The sequence below is a fragment of the Thunnus maccoyii genome, chromosome 8 (assembly GCF_910596095.1).
Source record: "Thunnus maccoyii chromosome 8, fThuMac1.1, whole genome shotgun sequence".
Lineage (NCBI taxonomy): Eukaryota > Metazoa > Chordata > Actinopteri > Scombriformes > Scombridae > Thunnus > Thunnus maccoyii.
The window spans coordinates 30,089,757-30,106,723 of record NC_056540.1 but is presented as its reverse complement, the minus strand read 5'-3'; the positions used below and the strand labels follow the sequence as shown (position 1 = coordinate 30,106,723).

Below are 16,967 nucleotides of genomic sequence, written 5' to 3'. Positions count from 1 at the left end.
TCTCTGCCTTGATTTAATTTTCTTTTGCTGTCACCCCCTGTGTCAATAAAAGAAGTAATACTTAAAACCAGCTTCTGATCACAATTTTACTACCCCTGTGTATTTGCGATAACTAACACATTGTCATAAATACAACTTATTGGCTGTGTCTGTCACCTAATTACAAGCAGCTGCCAGTTGATTCCTAACACCTGCTATCTGAGAACAAACACATGCTGTCTGCCTGCACAGATGGCTGTCTGGTAACAATACTGGATTTCATGAATAAAGCACTTAAGAATAAACAAAACTAGTAGCTCAACTTTTGAGTCCATGTTTTTGGATGAACAGTGCACTTTGTGGAGAGACGGTACAAAAGATATTGGACGCTCCTAAGAGGCTGCTGCAAATTAGCATTTTCAAGCAGAATGGTGCTGTTGGATGTAACCTACAGTAGACAGTAAGTGCACCTAAATAATGAGACAACAGAAGCAGCTTTATAAGCTCTCTTGTGCAACTTTAAATCTTTTAAATCTCTCTGTGTGTGTATGTAGGAGTTCTTTGATCTGTGGCCCGTTCTGATGGGAGAAGTTCCACCGTATGATGGACCCAAAACACCTGATGGCAGGGTAAGAAAATATTGACCATTGCTACAACTACTCCTGCTCAATCCAGTACTGCTCCTAAAGTAACTGTTTTACATGTAACTATGCTATCATCAGATCAATATTCCCCTTTGTGCATTTCAACATTTTTCCAAGATATGAAAAACGTTTCATAACACCTGCTGAGCATTTATGATTATCCTCTAGTGCCGTCCCTTAAGATAAACTAATTTAATTTGTATTCATATTATCATCTCCTGGCACAATTCTGAGAACAACTACAATAATCAGTGTGTTGTTTTGTTCTCTCTGTTTTAAGACATTTATATTGTGGGATGTACTGTAGTGAACGACGCAGCTTCAAGGCCTCGTTGAGTGAATAGATTTTCAGTCTTGTTTGGATTAAACTGAGATCAAAATACCTGTATGTATGTATGTATGTAAAAATGTAAAATATATTTACAGTAACAGAGAAAATTACTGAAATAAGTTGTTGCTACTACTTCTATTACTGCCCCTTGCATTGACATTACTATAGTACTACTGAGCCTACACACACAGATGTTATTGATATCTACTGACTGTTTATCCTGATTGAACAAAGTACTTTACACAAATAAGATTCACTGGGCTCAAGAAATTGTGAATATTTATGAAAACTAAATAATCTTTGCTGCACAGTATTAAGAGTATGTGTCTTAACAGTGCAACAGTGTACAATAAGTGTCCTGTTTTTAAAAGGAGCAATGTATTTTTTATTGAATATCTACTCCACAAGTGTTCTCTCTGATCTTTATGTTGTGTGTTTCTCAAGGAAATCGTCTTCTACAAGATCATCGACTACATTCTTCACGGCAAAGAGGACATCAAAGTCATACCGTGAGTCATAAGCGTGATCTAGTTTGTGGTGTTTGGAGGGTAAACACAGACATGTCAACAGAGAGATAACGGTACACTAATGCAGCGTTTTCCTCCTTGGCAAACCAAACATGATCGACATTTGATTTAATAAAAAATTGGGGTTTTTTTTTTGTTTTTTTGTTTTTAACAAGGTAAACGTCCATGACATTGTGATCTTCTGTTTTCTTGTCTCTTATCCAACATTGCTGCTCTTGTAAATATTAATAACCGCTGTCCAAACATTTCACTGCAGAATAATCCTGACAATCTCTCCTGTGTGAACTGAAACTTGTTTATGCATTATTTATTTTTATTGATTTTTAAACATTTATTTAACATGGCGTAGTCAGAGTGATTTAAACATTCAGTAGCTAAGTGTAGTTGACATAATCATTTTGTTTTCCTGATGATGATGATGATTTTATGCTTGTCATGTTCTGTTAATCCTCAGGACTCCTCCTGCAGATCACTGGGCGCTGATCAGCGGTTTGCCGACCTATGTAGCAGAGAGCGGACTGGTCAGTATCTGTTTTTTTCTTTAGAGTTCCTGTCATCTTCCTTTTTTACATGCACATAAAGATTTAAAAAGAACAATTCTTGCTGAAAATTTAAATAATTTGTTGTTTGCTGAGTTGGCTTTAAATCCCAATGTAACCTCTGAAACATTACTTCCCACTTCGCTTGTTCACACTCAAACTACTTCCTGTTTACAGTTTTGTATCTTTTCCACACAGCCCTTTGCAAATCATACCTAAACATTTCTCTCACTTTTTTTTGTCCCGAGCGTATCATTTGCATTATGTGCTCATTTCACACAGTTGCCAAAAGGTTGAATATTTTTAACATAGTTGCTGTGGTATATTTGCTCTTCCTGTTGCCATGAAAAAGCTGAGCAGCTCAGTTCTTGTGGAAGTTTCTGACCACTGATGAATTCACCTCTTAAATCCACTTCAGTAATTAAGATGAGATGATACAGACGAGCAAAGAGGCTGTAAGATGATTGTCAAGCTGGAAATTAATTTATATTCAGCATTTCAGCTTTACAAATAGTTTCCTACATTTTTGTTCACAGTAGGTATATTTCAGGCCTTCTCTACTCACTAACATACGACACACACGAGCCCAACAAACTGTCAGCAGATGAATATTTCTGTTTCATGTCATGGCACTAACAACATTGGTTCAGGTGTGTCAGGAGAGGCTCTAAGAAAACTCTACTGCTGCGAGATTGGAATTATAAACTTCAAAGTGGCTTTAGGTTGACATTGAGTTGACTTCTGCTTCATGTTATGAAAAGTAGCATGTACAGGAAGTTCCCATGTGTCATCTTTAAGTCGGTATTAATGGCAATCAATACTGTTTTTCAGCAGATCTCTCCTCAATGTATAACTTCTCTGTTTGCCAGAAATATTCTTTAAGATAACTGTGAGGAAGGTGCAAACGCCCCAGATCAGACCAAATAAGGTCAAGAAGTAGTCAGATTGAAATTGTAGGCATCTGGTTGTCACATTTACATTCAGATCTACTGAATGACACTCAAGTAGGTCACACGATAAACTTTTGAAGGTGTTAAACATGTTACCTTTCTGCTTGGCAACCTTGGAGCCCAAACATGTACTGTGTGAATTAAAGTGCAAATGAAAAATGAAATATAGCCGCAAGCAGAAACGGTCCTGGTCCAAGCAGATTGCGAGCATTTGGATGCTTGTTCAGCTTAATATGACCTCAATAAGCACTTGAAAACATAATACATGCATGAATTGCTACAGTGGCCACCTGGGGATTTGAACCCTGGACCATTCACTCACTCCCAGAGAAGGTGACTTCACTGACTGCACCGCTGGAGAGACACAATGGTGCCAAACACCTTCTCACAACTTGAGGCAATGACATCAGATGTGCAAACTGGGACATTTCTGTCTTTTAAACTTCACAACAATTTAACTGTTGGGGATAAAACTCTGAAAAAAAAATCACACATCAACCTGCTTTTCTCAAGTGTATTGTCAAATATTTTGGTGAAATTAGTTTGGCCGGTGATCAGGTTGAACACAAAGACTGGCAGCTCTTCTCAGCAGGAAATGATCAACTTAAAGTGTGGTAACAACAACCTGTCTGACAATAAGGCAGAAGATACAAGGCAGCGTTTTTTTTCACAGCAGATTTGATCAAACAATTGGAGCCGAAATCAAGACGCGAGGTCTGTTTGGGACTTAAAATATCAGCTTGAGAAATTTTAATTATAAACTCAGCTGTGTTGTTCTGATCATATCCAATAAAGTACACACTGTTACTGCAGGGAATTAAACAAGTCTTACAGTGAGGAGATCACCAAAAGACAAAAAAAGAAAATTGCTCTAGGATGATGATGATGATGATAAAAAGTTGTATTCCTAATAATTAATAATAATAAATCAACAGTGAACATTTAGTTAACCAGGCTCCTACAATTAACCATCTGCATAATTACCAAAACCAAATAATCTCATATCTAATAGCTAAAACTGACGATTTGTTTTATGGAGCTTGTTCGCATTACATGACATGTTAGAAAGCACCATGTTTATTTTAAATCTTGGATAAAAGGCAAAAAGTGCAGCTCATATTCCTGGAAAGCCAACTACTGAAGCCAGTCATTCCTGCTTAAATCATTTTTACTCTCCAGGAACATATATATATGTTATGATAATCTGTATGTTCTGTAAACAATCACTGTTTTACAACCAAGTCAAAAATTTTAAAGTTTGCAACAATTTATCCAGAAATAATCCACAAATGCTCTCATGTTGTAGCAATATTATAGAAAAGTTGCTGCAAATTTAGTGATGAAATAATTTTAAAAAACTCCACAAGATCCTGGAGGGACTAACTGGTAGTGAAGCAGTATGTACAGATGATTTATGCCAGCTGATGTTGACTAAGACTACTGTAACTTTATTTAAATATTCCTTGTCCGTTTTATTTTAGCATATATTGTTGCATATTCTATGGTGAGATTAAGGGTCATGAGATCATGATTTGATCCTTTCTGCTATATTGTTAGTCATGTGACAGCCCATCTTTGTGTGTACTCAAAGTCGAATGTAAGTGTGGCTTATAGAGGCAAAAGTCTATAAAATCCAGCATCAGTTGTGTGATTTAAAGTGTTTTTTAAATCAAGTAAATGTGTCTTAAAAACTTAAAGTTCAGAGCAGAAATCCCTCCTCCTCATCTCTCACTGAGACTTTCAGACAACAACTTTCTTTTCTGGTGTGCAGGAGTCCATGTAACACCAATGTCCTTTTTTAAAGTATCTCTCTTTCAAAATATCTTCTTTGGAAGCTATGGGTGGTCAGACGAGCAGAACGCCATTAGGCCTTATTACACAGTTGTCAGTGTGCACACCATTGTGGAAAATGAAAAGTGCTCAGCCACATGCTGCTATGATGTATAATTGTAATTTTTTCAGCCATTGTAATTAATCACAGTGTGCTTTTCCCCCAAACCGCTGAGCCTGCCTCAGCTCATCTATCTATCCCTTCTGCTTTATCCCGTCTGTCCTCCTCCTGTCCTGTCCTTTCATTGTCTTTGGCGCTTGTCATTTTTCAACTGTACGTCATCTTTCCCCTCTCGTCGTCTTCTTTTTTTCCTCTTCTACATCTCGTAGAAGGTGAAAACTTCATTTCCGCCACCTTTCCTTTTCATAAATTGATATAAAAAGACATGTGAGATTGACACTGAAGGTTATTGATATGACAGAAGGAGGTTTTAAATGGATTCACTGTGGGGCAATAAAACTTTGTCAGCTGCTGCAAATTACATATGAACATGTGGTGCTTCGAGCCAAAAAGCTGAGTTTTTTTCATGTGAGAAGATGTCTTCCTCTTTATCCTGTTTTATTCTTGTGCCTTCCAGACCTGAAGGCCTCTTATTTCTGTAATGTCCATCTTTACAGATCGCTCAAATCTCTTCTCGTTTCCCTTTTTCAACAGATCTGTAACATCATGAACGCTGGTGAGGATGAATTTTTCCAATTCCAGGTAAGATGGCGGCAACTTTTTTTTTTTTTTTTTTTTAATTCTAACCAGGTGAGATATTCTACTTTTTCAAGGCCTGGATAAGAGACGCATCAAGGAACAAAAAGTTGTTAAGATGCTGCGTGAAGAATGGATAAAAACAAAATAAAAATCAATAAGACAACAGTTTAAATTACCAGGTAAAACATCAAGTCTAATCTGTGGTACGCTCTTAAAATTACCTGAGACAAAAGTCCGTCAGTTTAATTTGTTTGTTGCTGATTCCTGCTTGTTGTAAGTAGCAGCTGTAGTTTCTCTGTGATAAACGTATAAATAAAAGCAGTCAGGCTTCCTCTCCAATACAAATAACTTTGAGAAGTAAGGCTTTATAGCTGACTGTGTTTCGAGTTTACAGTGAAAAGCTGAAGGTTGTATGTTGAAGAGGTTTCATGGTTGATTACTGAGAAGGTAGAGTGGCTGAAAGTGTATTGCTGTCTGAAAGGTAAAAAACAAACTTTAGTTTTCTGACATGGTTGTCAATATTTCTCCATCCTCTATCGATGTGGATACAAAACATTGTTTTAAAATTGATGAATTGCCAGAAAACTCTGACTCCATGCTAGGGGTGTGCCTGAATACAAATACATTATTCTGCAAAACACAAATAGTGGGTTTTATACAAATATTTGTTTAATACAAGTATTTTAAAAATTATTTGTTTTTAAGAAGGAAAAAAAAAAAACATGTTAAATACCAGTTTGCGGGTCGGTTGCATCGTTATCTCAGTCTCTCTCCTCTGCTCCACTGTTACATCTATCAGTCCCAATGGACTCTCCATAACCTGTTGTTCCCCTTCTCCTTTCCATAAAGTTAGGTTGTAAAACATAGGCAATAAATGAAAAGTGCAAAGCAATAATCTCCTTTGAAGTTGTACTACACATTACACGGTGTGCTGTCTCTGTGTTATGGGTGTATAAATAGGTAGAGGTCTGCCTGCAATGAGATGATGAGTAAAGTTTTATCTCAGTAATCAGCACAGTCGTCTATGATCTGGGAGACTCCAGTTGGAGACCCAATGTGGGGACCTCCTTTGTAAGGTAGTTTATTTATGAACACTTATTGTAACACTTTAATTTTCTAAAATTAAAAGTGTAATAAAAACAAAAACAGGATTTTGAAGCCTCTTTCCACTTTTATTCGAATACAAAATACAAATAATTTTGCTGCCTCAACAAATACAGATACAAACACAAATACTGGGCTCTCTGCACATCCCTACTCCATACTGCAAAATATTTACTTCTTGCTACTTTGCTTCCAAATTCAATAGAAGAAGCAGTTAAATGACAAATCTACTGTAAGATAAATAGTTGAAATATACATTTATGTTTATTTATTTGGCACATTTGTCCAAAGCAAATCATCCACAAACATTATCACACAAAGAGTATCACAGTATTTTGATTCATATATTATTTCTTCATTATTCATTACATTATTTCTTCTTAAACATTAATATATCCTGGAAAGAATAGATTCAGTAACGCCCAGCTTCATGCATCTTAGTACCAGTTGTTGCTCAAGTGTTCAGTAACATAAGAGCCATTTTGCTCATTATCTGCAATCAGATTTTTATGTAAAGCTGATAGATGATAGCGGTATACATTCAGATTATAGTGATTATAATACGTTTGAGCCTTCACTCTTGCAATGTGGCTAAAAATGGAGCTGAGAGTGTGTGTATATATATGTGGAAATAATGTCTGAAAAAATTAACTTGGCTATAAAATGACTTTTCATGTATCATAAGAGACCACCAGGGCACACTCATAAAGAAAGAATCTGCCATATAGTCCTAAGTGAATAAATGATATGCCTCACATTCTCTGCACTCCTTTAGTTTAAATTAGTTTCCAGGGGGCTTCAAAGCTCCCATTATGTTTATCTATATTATACTCATTTTCCTGATTCAGGGGTAGCCACTCTGTCCCTGCACATACATTGATCCTGCTTCAGTACTGCTGACAATTAGAGTCTAGATGTTAACGGGGAAATGAACCATTATATTCTTACAGTTTGATCTCAAGTCTTTCATTCTGCGCTGATGTGTTGTAATTTATCTCGTGCGCCGACTAACGTCCTCCAAACCTGTCTCATCTCTATGTCTGCTTCATTCAGTTGTTCCCTGTAGTAAGATTATTGTAGTAAAAGCAACCTGAGACTGTTTAAAATTTTATAATTTAACTAGGAAGTCTCATAGTCTCATTATCTCTTTTACATGGGAGATCTGGCTAAATGGCTGTAAAATAGGTGTCAAAAAGATACATAAAAATAAAAAAAAACATAATTTACAACAGTCACATCCAACACAACAAAACAGGATCTGAGAAATATGAATGGGGATAACACTCGACTATTTAAAACAATAACATCCCTCATCAAACATGTTTTAATGTGATGCTTGAATGTCCGATATGAAGTTTATCTATCCCAGGATGTATAATATGATAATGCAGTTTTACCAAGTTCAGGAATATTGTTCAATTAGATGATCTGGTCTGATATCTGTTAGAAACAACAAAGTATTTCACAAAGGTAACCAAGAAGTTTACCAATGATGGCTTTAAAAAAAGAAAGGTACATATGAATCTTTATCCATAGTGAGGTCCATCCAATTAACATGTATTAATTACAATGATGAGTTCTTGTTCAAGTGTTCAATATAAAATGCAGATATGAATGACGGACAGTGTCAAGCTTACAAAACAGTGAGTCTGATGCCTTCATATACAGTGTGTCACTATAATTGGTTCGTTTTACTCAAAACGCAACATTCTGGTCCATCTGTGACTGTAGATATATATCTGTGTTTCCTCTTCTTGGTATATTTCTTTCTGCATGACAGTGCAATTGTACATTTCCTCTTAAAAAAGGCCTCCAAACTTTTTCTCTTTGATATTTTTAGCGCTTCTGCTCTTCCTCTGTTTTCCTCTTTTTCAGTTGCTGTACGCCTTGCTCTTTCAACTGTGTTTGTATAATATTGCACCATATAGATGAACTTTTAAGGGGAGATTTAGATCACTGAATCATCACCCAATCTCCATTTAACTGCTCTAAATAACTCGGCTTGATCAGCCAGATATCCATGACGATATGACGAAGATTTTTATTCTTCTACATGATGGTTTTTGTTAATCTACATCATTTTCCAGTGAAGGATTAATTTTTTTTTTCTTTCATCTAATTCCTTGTAATTCTTGATAGATAAACCAAGCAAATCCTGTTTATATATATTTATATTTTCTAAACCTTCCTACGTGGTGACGAAGCTAAAGTGCAGCATTAGCTCACCAAACATCCTTTTTTTTTTTTTAAATGAGACTCCAACAACTGCTGCAGCAGTATGTTCAGGAGCAGTGAGCAGGTGAATTATTGATTCATTTTACATTTCCTCTGAATGTAGAGGGACATGTAACACTTCTAAAGTGATGAAAAAATAGTCTGTAAAAAGATTTGTAATATTAAAAACCCCGTTATCATTCCCAAAGAAAGCCTTCATCTTACTGTCTCCAACATATCAAAGTAACAATGCAGACTATCATTTATAGTAATTCACTCTTTGTGTTTGTGCACACAGAAAGAGCCTCTGGACGACTCCGGCTGGACCATTAAGAACGTCTTGTCTATGCCAATTGTCAACAAGAAAGAAGAGATAGTGGGTGTGGCCACGTTCTATAACAGGAAGGATGGGAAACCCTTTGATGAAATGGACGAGACACTGATGGAGGTACTGGATGTGTGTGTGTGTGTGTGTGTGTGTGTGACAGCACTGAGTCATTGGTTTATAAATACACGCAAGCCATTCAGAGCATCTGCATTATTTAATCACTGGGCCTGGAGGCTTTTTACTGAAGTTCCTCTATCTGCCTCGCTGCTCAGAAGTCAGTTAAAATACACAACAGGTGTCACGAAGAGGCGGAGCAGGTGGACCCGAATGCAGGACGCAGAAGCAGCAGGAACTGAAGAATAACTCTTCTTTATTCAGGATTTGTGCAGGCAAAGCAAAATAAAAACAAAACAGATGATCCAACCAAGACTAAACTCGAAAACAGGACTTCGGTACAGCTGACGAGGGGATGAGGCGCAGGTGGATAGATGGGCAGAGAAGCTCAGGTGAGGGGAATGAGGTGATAATACAGGAGAACAGGAGAGGAGCTAATTGGCTGGGGAAAACACAAGGAGCAGGGCAGGGCTAACAAGGCTGATGCAGGGCAGGTGTTGAGGGAAAAGCAAGAACACAGGAGTAAAAAACACAGAGCAAACAAAACCCAGAAAACACAATAAGTAAGCTCAAGGAAGCCTTAAATGCCAGCAGGCCAAATACAAACAAAATCACTCTGAGCTACAGAGCTAAGCAGGCTGCAGGATAAGCTAGAGTGACGTATTAACTATTGAAGTTCAAAAAATAGATCTGCTCCTAAAAACTGATACATCACCACTTAAACCAGCCTGAAACACATTCACAAAACAATCTGGTCATTTAACAAACATTCTTATCTGAACCAGGTGAAGGTAAAAGTATTTCAGATTTCACTTCAGCTCTGTTTGCTCTTTTAATCGAGCACACGTCTTAATGAATTAGGCAGTTAAGTGTCTGGACAAAAGTTTAATGCAGCGAGCAACAGTATCTTAAGTGGTCCTTTTTTTTAATATAATCAGCAACCTCTCTAATCTGTCCTTCTCCGACTCAGTCCGGCCTAAACAAACAGGAAGGAAAGTCCGAGGGCATCTGCTGGACTGGTGGAGAATGGCAACTAAAGGACAAAGAGCCGGACTGTGACAACAGGACAGTTTGATCCTCAACCCGTCTTCCAAATTTAAGACTAGTTTCAGACTGCAGGCAAAGTGGCCCCAATCTGATTTTTTTTTTTTTTTTTTGCTCATATATGACTCAGATCTGTTTTTTCTGATTGGGCCTCATTCATATATAGTCCTATATCAGATACAGGTCTGATGTTTTTGCAATGCGACCTCAGTCTGAACAGTCATATAGGAATTCATGGGACGTTTATGTCACTCTAGATTGACATTTGTCACAATTCTGCACTGGTGGGAGTCACTCAAAGTCATCCTCACACAGACAGAGGCTGAACTGAGAGGCGTCATAAAGGGCCAGTACATAATAAATAAGATAAATATTTTTTTTAACTGTGAATCATACAAATCTACTCTATTGGAGTCCAAGAAAAAATATATAGAGCTGGAAATTAGCATAATAGGTCACCTTTTAAGGAATTATTATTTGGTACGCATGCCACCATTAATCAGTGATTTATTCTCTATGTTTGTGCTTTCTCTCTCTCTCTCTCTCACTCTCTCTCTCTCTGTCACTCTACGTCCCTCTGTCTCTCTCACGCAACCCCCCCCCCCCCACTGTGTCCAGTCTCTGACCCAGTTCCTGGGCTGGTCGGTGCTGAACACTGACACTTACGACAAGATGAACAAGCTGGAGAACAGGAAGGACATCTTCCAGGACATGGTGATGTACCACGTCAAGTGTCGCAAGGATGAGATCCAGAACATTCTGGTTAGTAAAATGTGGGGAGAAAAAAGACGCTTTGTTCTCCAGAACATTAACAATATTATCCCTACGGTCTGATTAAATGGTTTTTTTAAGGCTCATACAAATACAAACTTCTGGATTTCTTTAAAGATAAAATATTGTTTCATGTTTTATGTATGTTTTAATTCTACTAGAATATTCCGAATATTTTCAAAAATCAAGGATTTTAGTGTTTCTAACATAATTGTACTGTCTGCAGGCTGTGATAAAGCAATTACATCATCATGACTGCACTTTCTTTAATTGGTCACTTGAGTTTCCTAAAATATGCAAGTGAGTGTAAGTGACTACAGTGACAACAGGCAACATATATTATGTCCTGTTTGAATGAATGTAATGAGAATGTGTATTTCCTGATACAAAACGAGGTAATGGTGCATTAAAAAAAAAATCAATTTAGGGCACATTTGATGTTTAACTACAGCGGGGAATTACGGTAGAACAAAATTTAACCGATGCATAATACCACCAGAGGGATCTACTTGAGCGACCTCCATCTACTTTTGGTCATATTAAATTTGATGTTTTATTGTCTACAAAAGGTAATTTGGCAAATTTAATACATTCTCCAGCCTTGTTCAGCGTAGGGGCTGTAGCATTTTGTTCAAATAAAATTAGAGAACACTCCGGGACAACAATAAGTGCTTCACAGATCAGACACAGATTGTATTTTAAATGAATGCAGAGCTGCATAGGAAATGTACATCCCAGACCCCCTGCGAATTTAGTGGCTTTTTTTTAATCCCTTTTGGTTAGATGTTGGGGTTAAACAGAACAAAACTGGCCAGAAACCAGTCTGTGGATGTGGATGATATAAACAGGAGGTGAGCATCGTTTATAAGCTGAAATAAGCTGTCAGATTTTCTATGAGGTGATTTGTCAGCGGACAGGGAGAGAGACAGAGAGAATAAAAGCAGAGAGAAATGACCTGGTTTGACCTTTAGATCAAGAGTGGGTTGATTGATTGATGCTGAACCATTTCATCCAAGGTGAGCGTTGATGATGTGTGTTTTCCCCCCAGAACACCAGAGAGAGATGGGGAAAGGAACCGGATGAGTGTGAGGAGGAGGAGCTCCAAGAGATTCTGGTAAAAAAACAAGAAAACATCAAACATGTTTCTCTAGAAATGAACTCAGTCTTGAAATACGAAACCATACTCCAAATTACAAAAGAAAATGATAAAAGAAATGGAAAAGAATTCTGCATACGACAAAATTCACATAAAATCCAAACCAAGCCACAACAAAATGATTGCAAAAAAACCTCTTGAATGTTTTTCCGTCTTTGTCCACAGTCAGAAGTTTTGCCGGACGCCAGGAAATCTGAGATCTTAGAGTTTCACTTCTGCGACTTTGAACACAGTGAAATGGACCTGGTGAAGTGCGGCATCAGGATGTACTATGAACTGAAAGTGGTGGACAAGTTTCACGTTCCCAGAGAGGTGGGTGGTTTTCTTTGTTAGTTCATTTGTAAGTTAGTTCGGCTGCATTATTTCCCATATAAACATCTCATCAAGGGCTGGAATATCAACATAGATGAGATTCATAAAGTTGGAAGCTCCTGTCGTACTTTTTGCAATGTATTAAAACTGATACTTTAACAAAAAAAGTTCCCAAAAAAGTACATTTAGAACAACTTTTATAGAGCAAAGAGTTTAGCAAAGAACCAAAAAATTCCCAGAAGCCATTGATAGCACAGGAGCAGGGTGTGGTTATTGGGTTTGCTGCTAGTGAGTGAATGAAACTTTAAAAAAAAGGACTGAAAGAGAGAAGATTCTGTGGAGGAAATCCAGGATAAAAAACACAGGAGGGTCTGGACATTGTGACAAAATATGACTACAGGAAATGTTTCCAGGAAGTGCTGGGACAAGTGTATCACATCTGAAGGAGAGTACTTTGAAGGGGATTAGATGTATAATGACAGATTTTTTTAATGATTCCAGGAATTCTTGGTCCCCCCCCCCCCCCCCCCCTGTATGTTATAAGACTGCACTTCACAAAGCTTTCCAAACCACCAGGCTTTTATTCTGATGCTAGTGCAGAGAGCAGAGTGACTGGTGTGTTCAGTCAGATGTGGGTCAAAGGACAGGTTCCCAATCTTTCATTGTGTTTTAAAACAACAATCATGCTAATATGAAGCTTCAGCATCCAAATGAGTCAAATCAAGCAAATATCTTTCAACGTTACAGTCTTTTTAGTGCCAAAGTCTCTCTTTTTGTTACTATACTTCCACAAAGAGGAAATTTGATGCTAAAAAGACTGTAAATGTGTCAGATATCCACTTGATATGATTAACTCAGACTGCTGAAGGCCTCATATAAGCTTCAGATAAACTTTTAACTGCATTTTGGCACCACTTGACTTTTGCACTACTTGACTGTGTGTGGATTTTAGGCGTCATCACTTACATTGCAAGTGCATTTGAAGAGGATCTTTTTTTAGCCAGTATGAACAGGAGGAATGATTATAGCGAGGAAAACCTCTTTCACTGTTCAAACGGGCACCGGACTGTTGTTTTTAAGACAGAAAAATTGTGAACCTATCCTTTTTAACGTTGGTGCATGAGTGAAGGACAGAAACGTCAGTCAACTATTGTACTGTGCTTGAAATGATACACTATGTGTCCCAATCAGGGCTGCATTGAAATATAGTTGAAATCATTAGCACGACATTAAACTAGGACATTTTGCAATATGAGTATATATCATTTACGACAAATGGATGCAACATAACACATAAAATCATGCAGTTAATGTTCAAAGCCATTAACTGTCTTCCGCTGTCATGCATTATATGATACATATATTCAAATTTATGTGTAAGATAAAAGTTTAAATAATTAATTTAGTTAGTTTTTAATTACAGCTTGCCTACAATAAAAGAAATATGGCCAATAAAGACTTGTAGAATGATGTCATAAGATCATATCATCGCAATTTGACTCAGCTGAAAGTCCATAAACAATGAATTAATATAGCAAGAGAATGAAAATTGTGGGTTGGGATTGCAGAGCAAGTGTGCAGTAAGCTCGTATGGGTTTTTTTGGAGGGTAATTAGTTAGTGAAAACATGCAGTACATTAGTCCAAAAATAAAGACTGATGTTCGTTTCTCTCTGATACTCAACCATGCATGTCTGTGTGCCTGTAGTCATTAGCGGTGGCTAATAATCGTCAAAATGCAGCTGTTTAGTTGGAACGATGAAGCAGTGTCTGTATTCGGCAGAGCTTTGTATTAGTTTTTTGTGTATGTTCAAGTTTTTAATGGTCATGGGAACATAAAATAAATTCAGTAAATGTTGTGTGTGTGTGTGTGTGTGTGTGTGTGTGTGTGATCTGCAGGCCCTGGTGAGGTTCGTCTACTCACTCAGTAAAGGCTACAGAAGGATCACCTACCACAACTGGAGACACGGATTCAACGTCGGACAGACCATGTTCACCCTGCTTATGGTCAGACACACACTAATGCACACACACACACACACACACACACACACACACAAACGCACACACTCCTCCTCAAGTAAACATCACTCCTCTGTGATTACTTGGGGGAGGCGTTAACCTCACCTCCTGCTGTTTTTCCTCCCTTTTTCTCCTCTTTCATCTTTCGTTTTCCTCTTCCATCTCTCAAAATAACAACCCCCTCCCCTCCTCTTCTGCCTTCCTATCTGATTCTCTTCTTTCATGTCTTGTTGTCACCATCATCACCACCATGTAGTGTGTATGCGGTCATGCATGTCTGCATATATGTGTGTGTGTGTGTGTGTGTGTGTAAGTGAGAAAGGGGGAGTCAACAAGAGAGATAATGAAGTGTGTCTGTAAACAAATAGCTACTCAGTTTTGCCTGAACTAGTCATTAATAAAACCAGTATATGCATCCTCTACTGTTAAACCCTGACAACCAGTATATGTCTGCGCGCGTGTGTGTGTGTGTGCGCATGCTTTGAATTACTCAATGAAATTCTATGTGTACAATAGACACTATCAATAAATTGTCTCTCGTGTGTGTTTGTGTTTCTCAGACAGGTGATCTGAAGCGCTACTACACAGACCTGGAGTGTATGGCCATGGTGACCGCCGGCTTGTGTCACGATATCGACCACAGAGGAACCAACAACCTCTACCAGATGAAGTGAGTAATAGGAGGAGATGAGCAGGGGGAGGGTCGTGTGTCAGCATGTCTTCTAATCAGCTGAAAGGTGACAGGTTTGATCCTCACACAGACTAACTGCAGAGCCCCACGGTGTGTCTAAATGACTAAAATATAAATGTGATTCTGTGTTATTGGTAAAGCTGTTTGTAGCCTGTGCTGTCTAGTGTGGTGGCAGCCAGCAATATTCAACAGGCATCTTATTTTGAAATAGTTTAGAAAAACAAGATCGTATTCAACATATCAGCAAGTTTGTTTTAAGGGAATATTGATTTTATTAGTCAGTTTACTCAGCACTAAAATATGAGTAACTTTTTGTTTTTAGGCTAATGCCTTAACAATATTTTATATACTTTGGATTTCTATTATGTTGTTTCTGCATATTCTGAAAAAAATGACTTATCTTTTAAATGTTATTAAAGAGACAATTGAAATTGCTTTGGAATATAAGAATCAGTTTGAGAAAACTGAAAGTCACGACATAGCTACCTTCAGGTTTTGATAAATGAATTAACAGCCACTGATTGCTGTGATTTCTGACATGATGTACACTTTTACATTTTCAGATAACATATATGCATGCAACATGTATTTCAGTGCAACATACCCAATAAAATATCTAGCAGGGCCCATCAGTGATGCCACCAGCTAATAGATGTTTACTACAGTAGCACAGTTTCAAACAAAATCTCAAAGTTTCACAGGAAGACTTTGAGTTCAAAAAGTTGCAACACGTTTACTGGCAAAGAAAACTGACATGACCCAATTTTTATGAAGATTAATTAAAATCATTTAGAAACTTCTTCACTTAGGAAATAAGACTGCTTAGTTATTCAGAGTTTGTATAATTGCCCCCAAAAGTGACAGCCGTCACTCCTCCTGTGTGTGGACGAGCTGACCTCAGCTGTTTTTTGAAGGTACTGTCACTCACTGAGAGAGCATCAATGGGCTGATATTGACCAGATAACACCTCTGGCTGCTCTACTCCACCTGCTGATGGATGAGCTAATGAGAGCCGCCATTAGCCGCAGACACTGCAAGCCAGGCCCACCCGTAGTTTAACATGCATGATTTATCACAGTGTAACCTCCCAACAATGCTGTTTGTGTGCATGTGTGTGTGTTGTTGTTTTTTTTTACCCAGGTCTGGTAATCCTCTGGCAAAGCTTCATGGCTCTTCAATCCTGGAAAGACACCATCTGGAGTTTGGCAAGACTCTGCTGAGAGATGAAGTATACTGCAGTGCACACACACACACATGTACATGCATAAAGGGGTGGACACATTGACACCTGAACACCTGTACAATGTAAAGCAACACAACAGTTCCACAATAAATATAAAGAAGTGAAGGCCCATCCATCTCTCACATCACTTCTGTTGGGAAAATAAGATTATGGTTAATAAAATTAAATTAAAATGACTATTATGTTTCCAGCATTCAATAAAGTATCCCATGATGCTTCACCATCGGCTTGTGGGAACTGCAGCTGTTGTTAAATTACACTGTTGAGTACAGTAGCAGAATCTGATCAGAAAACCTTAGAAACATGTTGTAGCTTTCTATGCTCTGTATCTTTTTCCAGTGTATCAGCCATGTCACACACTTTCTCTTTCACATCAAATGAGGGCTGTTGTAGTCTTCTCTTTGCTCTTTGTGTTTGTGGGGCAAAACCGTTTTGAGATCACATCTGCTGGATTAAAGCCTCAAACATGA

The 16,967-nt window shown here is 37.8% G+C and overlaps 1 protein-coding gene across 3 annotated transcripts in view; it reads left to right on the top strand.

The window, feature by feature from the left end:
- The window catches only part of pde6a (phosphodiesterase 6A, cGMP-specific, rod, alpha), a 62,940-nt gene that overhangs the window by 35,781 nt on the left and 10,192 nt on the right, over positions 1–16,967 (top strand). For 2 of the 3 annotated variants that reach the window (XM_042418704.1, XM_042418705.1), the window contains 11 exons: positions 534–608; positions 1,399–1,463; positions 1,936–2,002; positions 5,456–5,503; positions 9,117–9,266; positions 10,923–11,066; positions 12,124–12,189; positions 12,397–12,543; positions 14,441–14,548; positions 15,124–15,233; positions 16,395–16,482. In XM_042418704.1, coding sequence (XP_042274638.1) covers positions 534–608; positions 1,399–1,463; positions 1,936–2,002; positions 5,456–5,503; positions 9,117–9,266; positions 10,923–11,066; positions 12,124–12,189; positions 12,397–12,543; positions 14,441–14,548; positions 15,124–15,233; positions 16,395–16,482 — 1,068 coding nt within the window. Of the gene's footprint in view, positions 1–182; positions 440–533; positions 609–1,398; positions 1,464–1,935; positions 2,003–5,455; positions 5,504–9,116; positions 9,267–10,922; positions 11,067–12,123; positions 12,190–12,396; positions 12,544–14,440; positions 14,549–15,123; positions 15,234–16,394; positions 16,483–16,967 lie in introns of those variants that run through there. The other variant, XM_042418706.1, reaches the window with a different exon arrangement.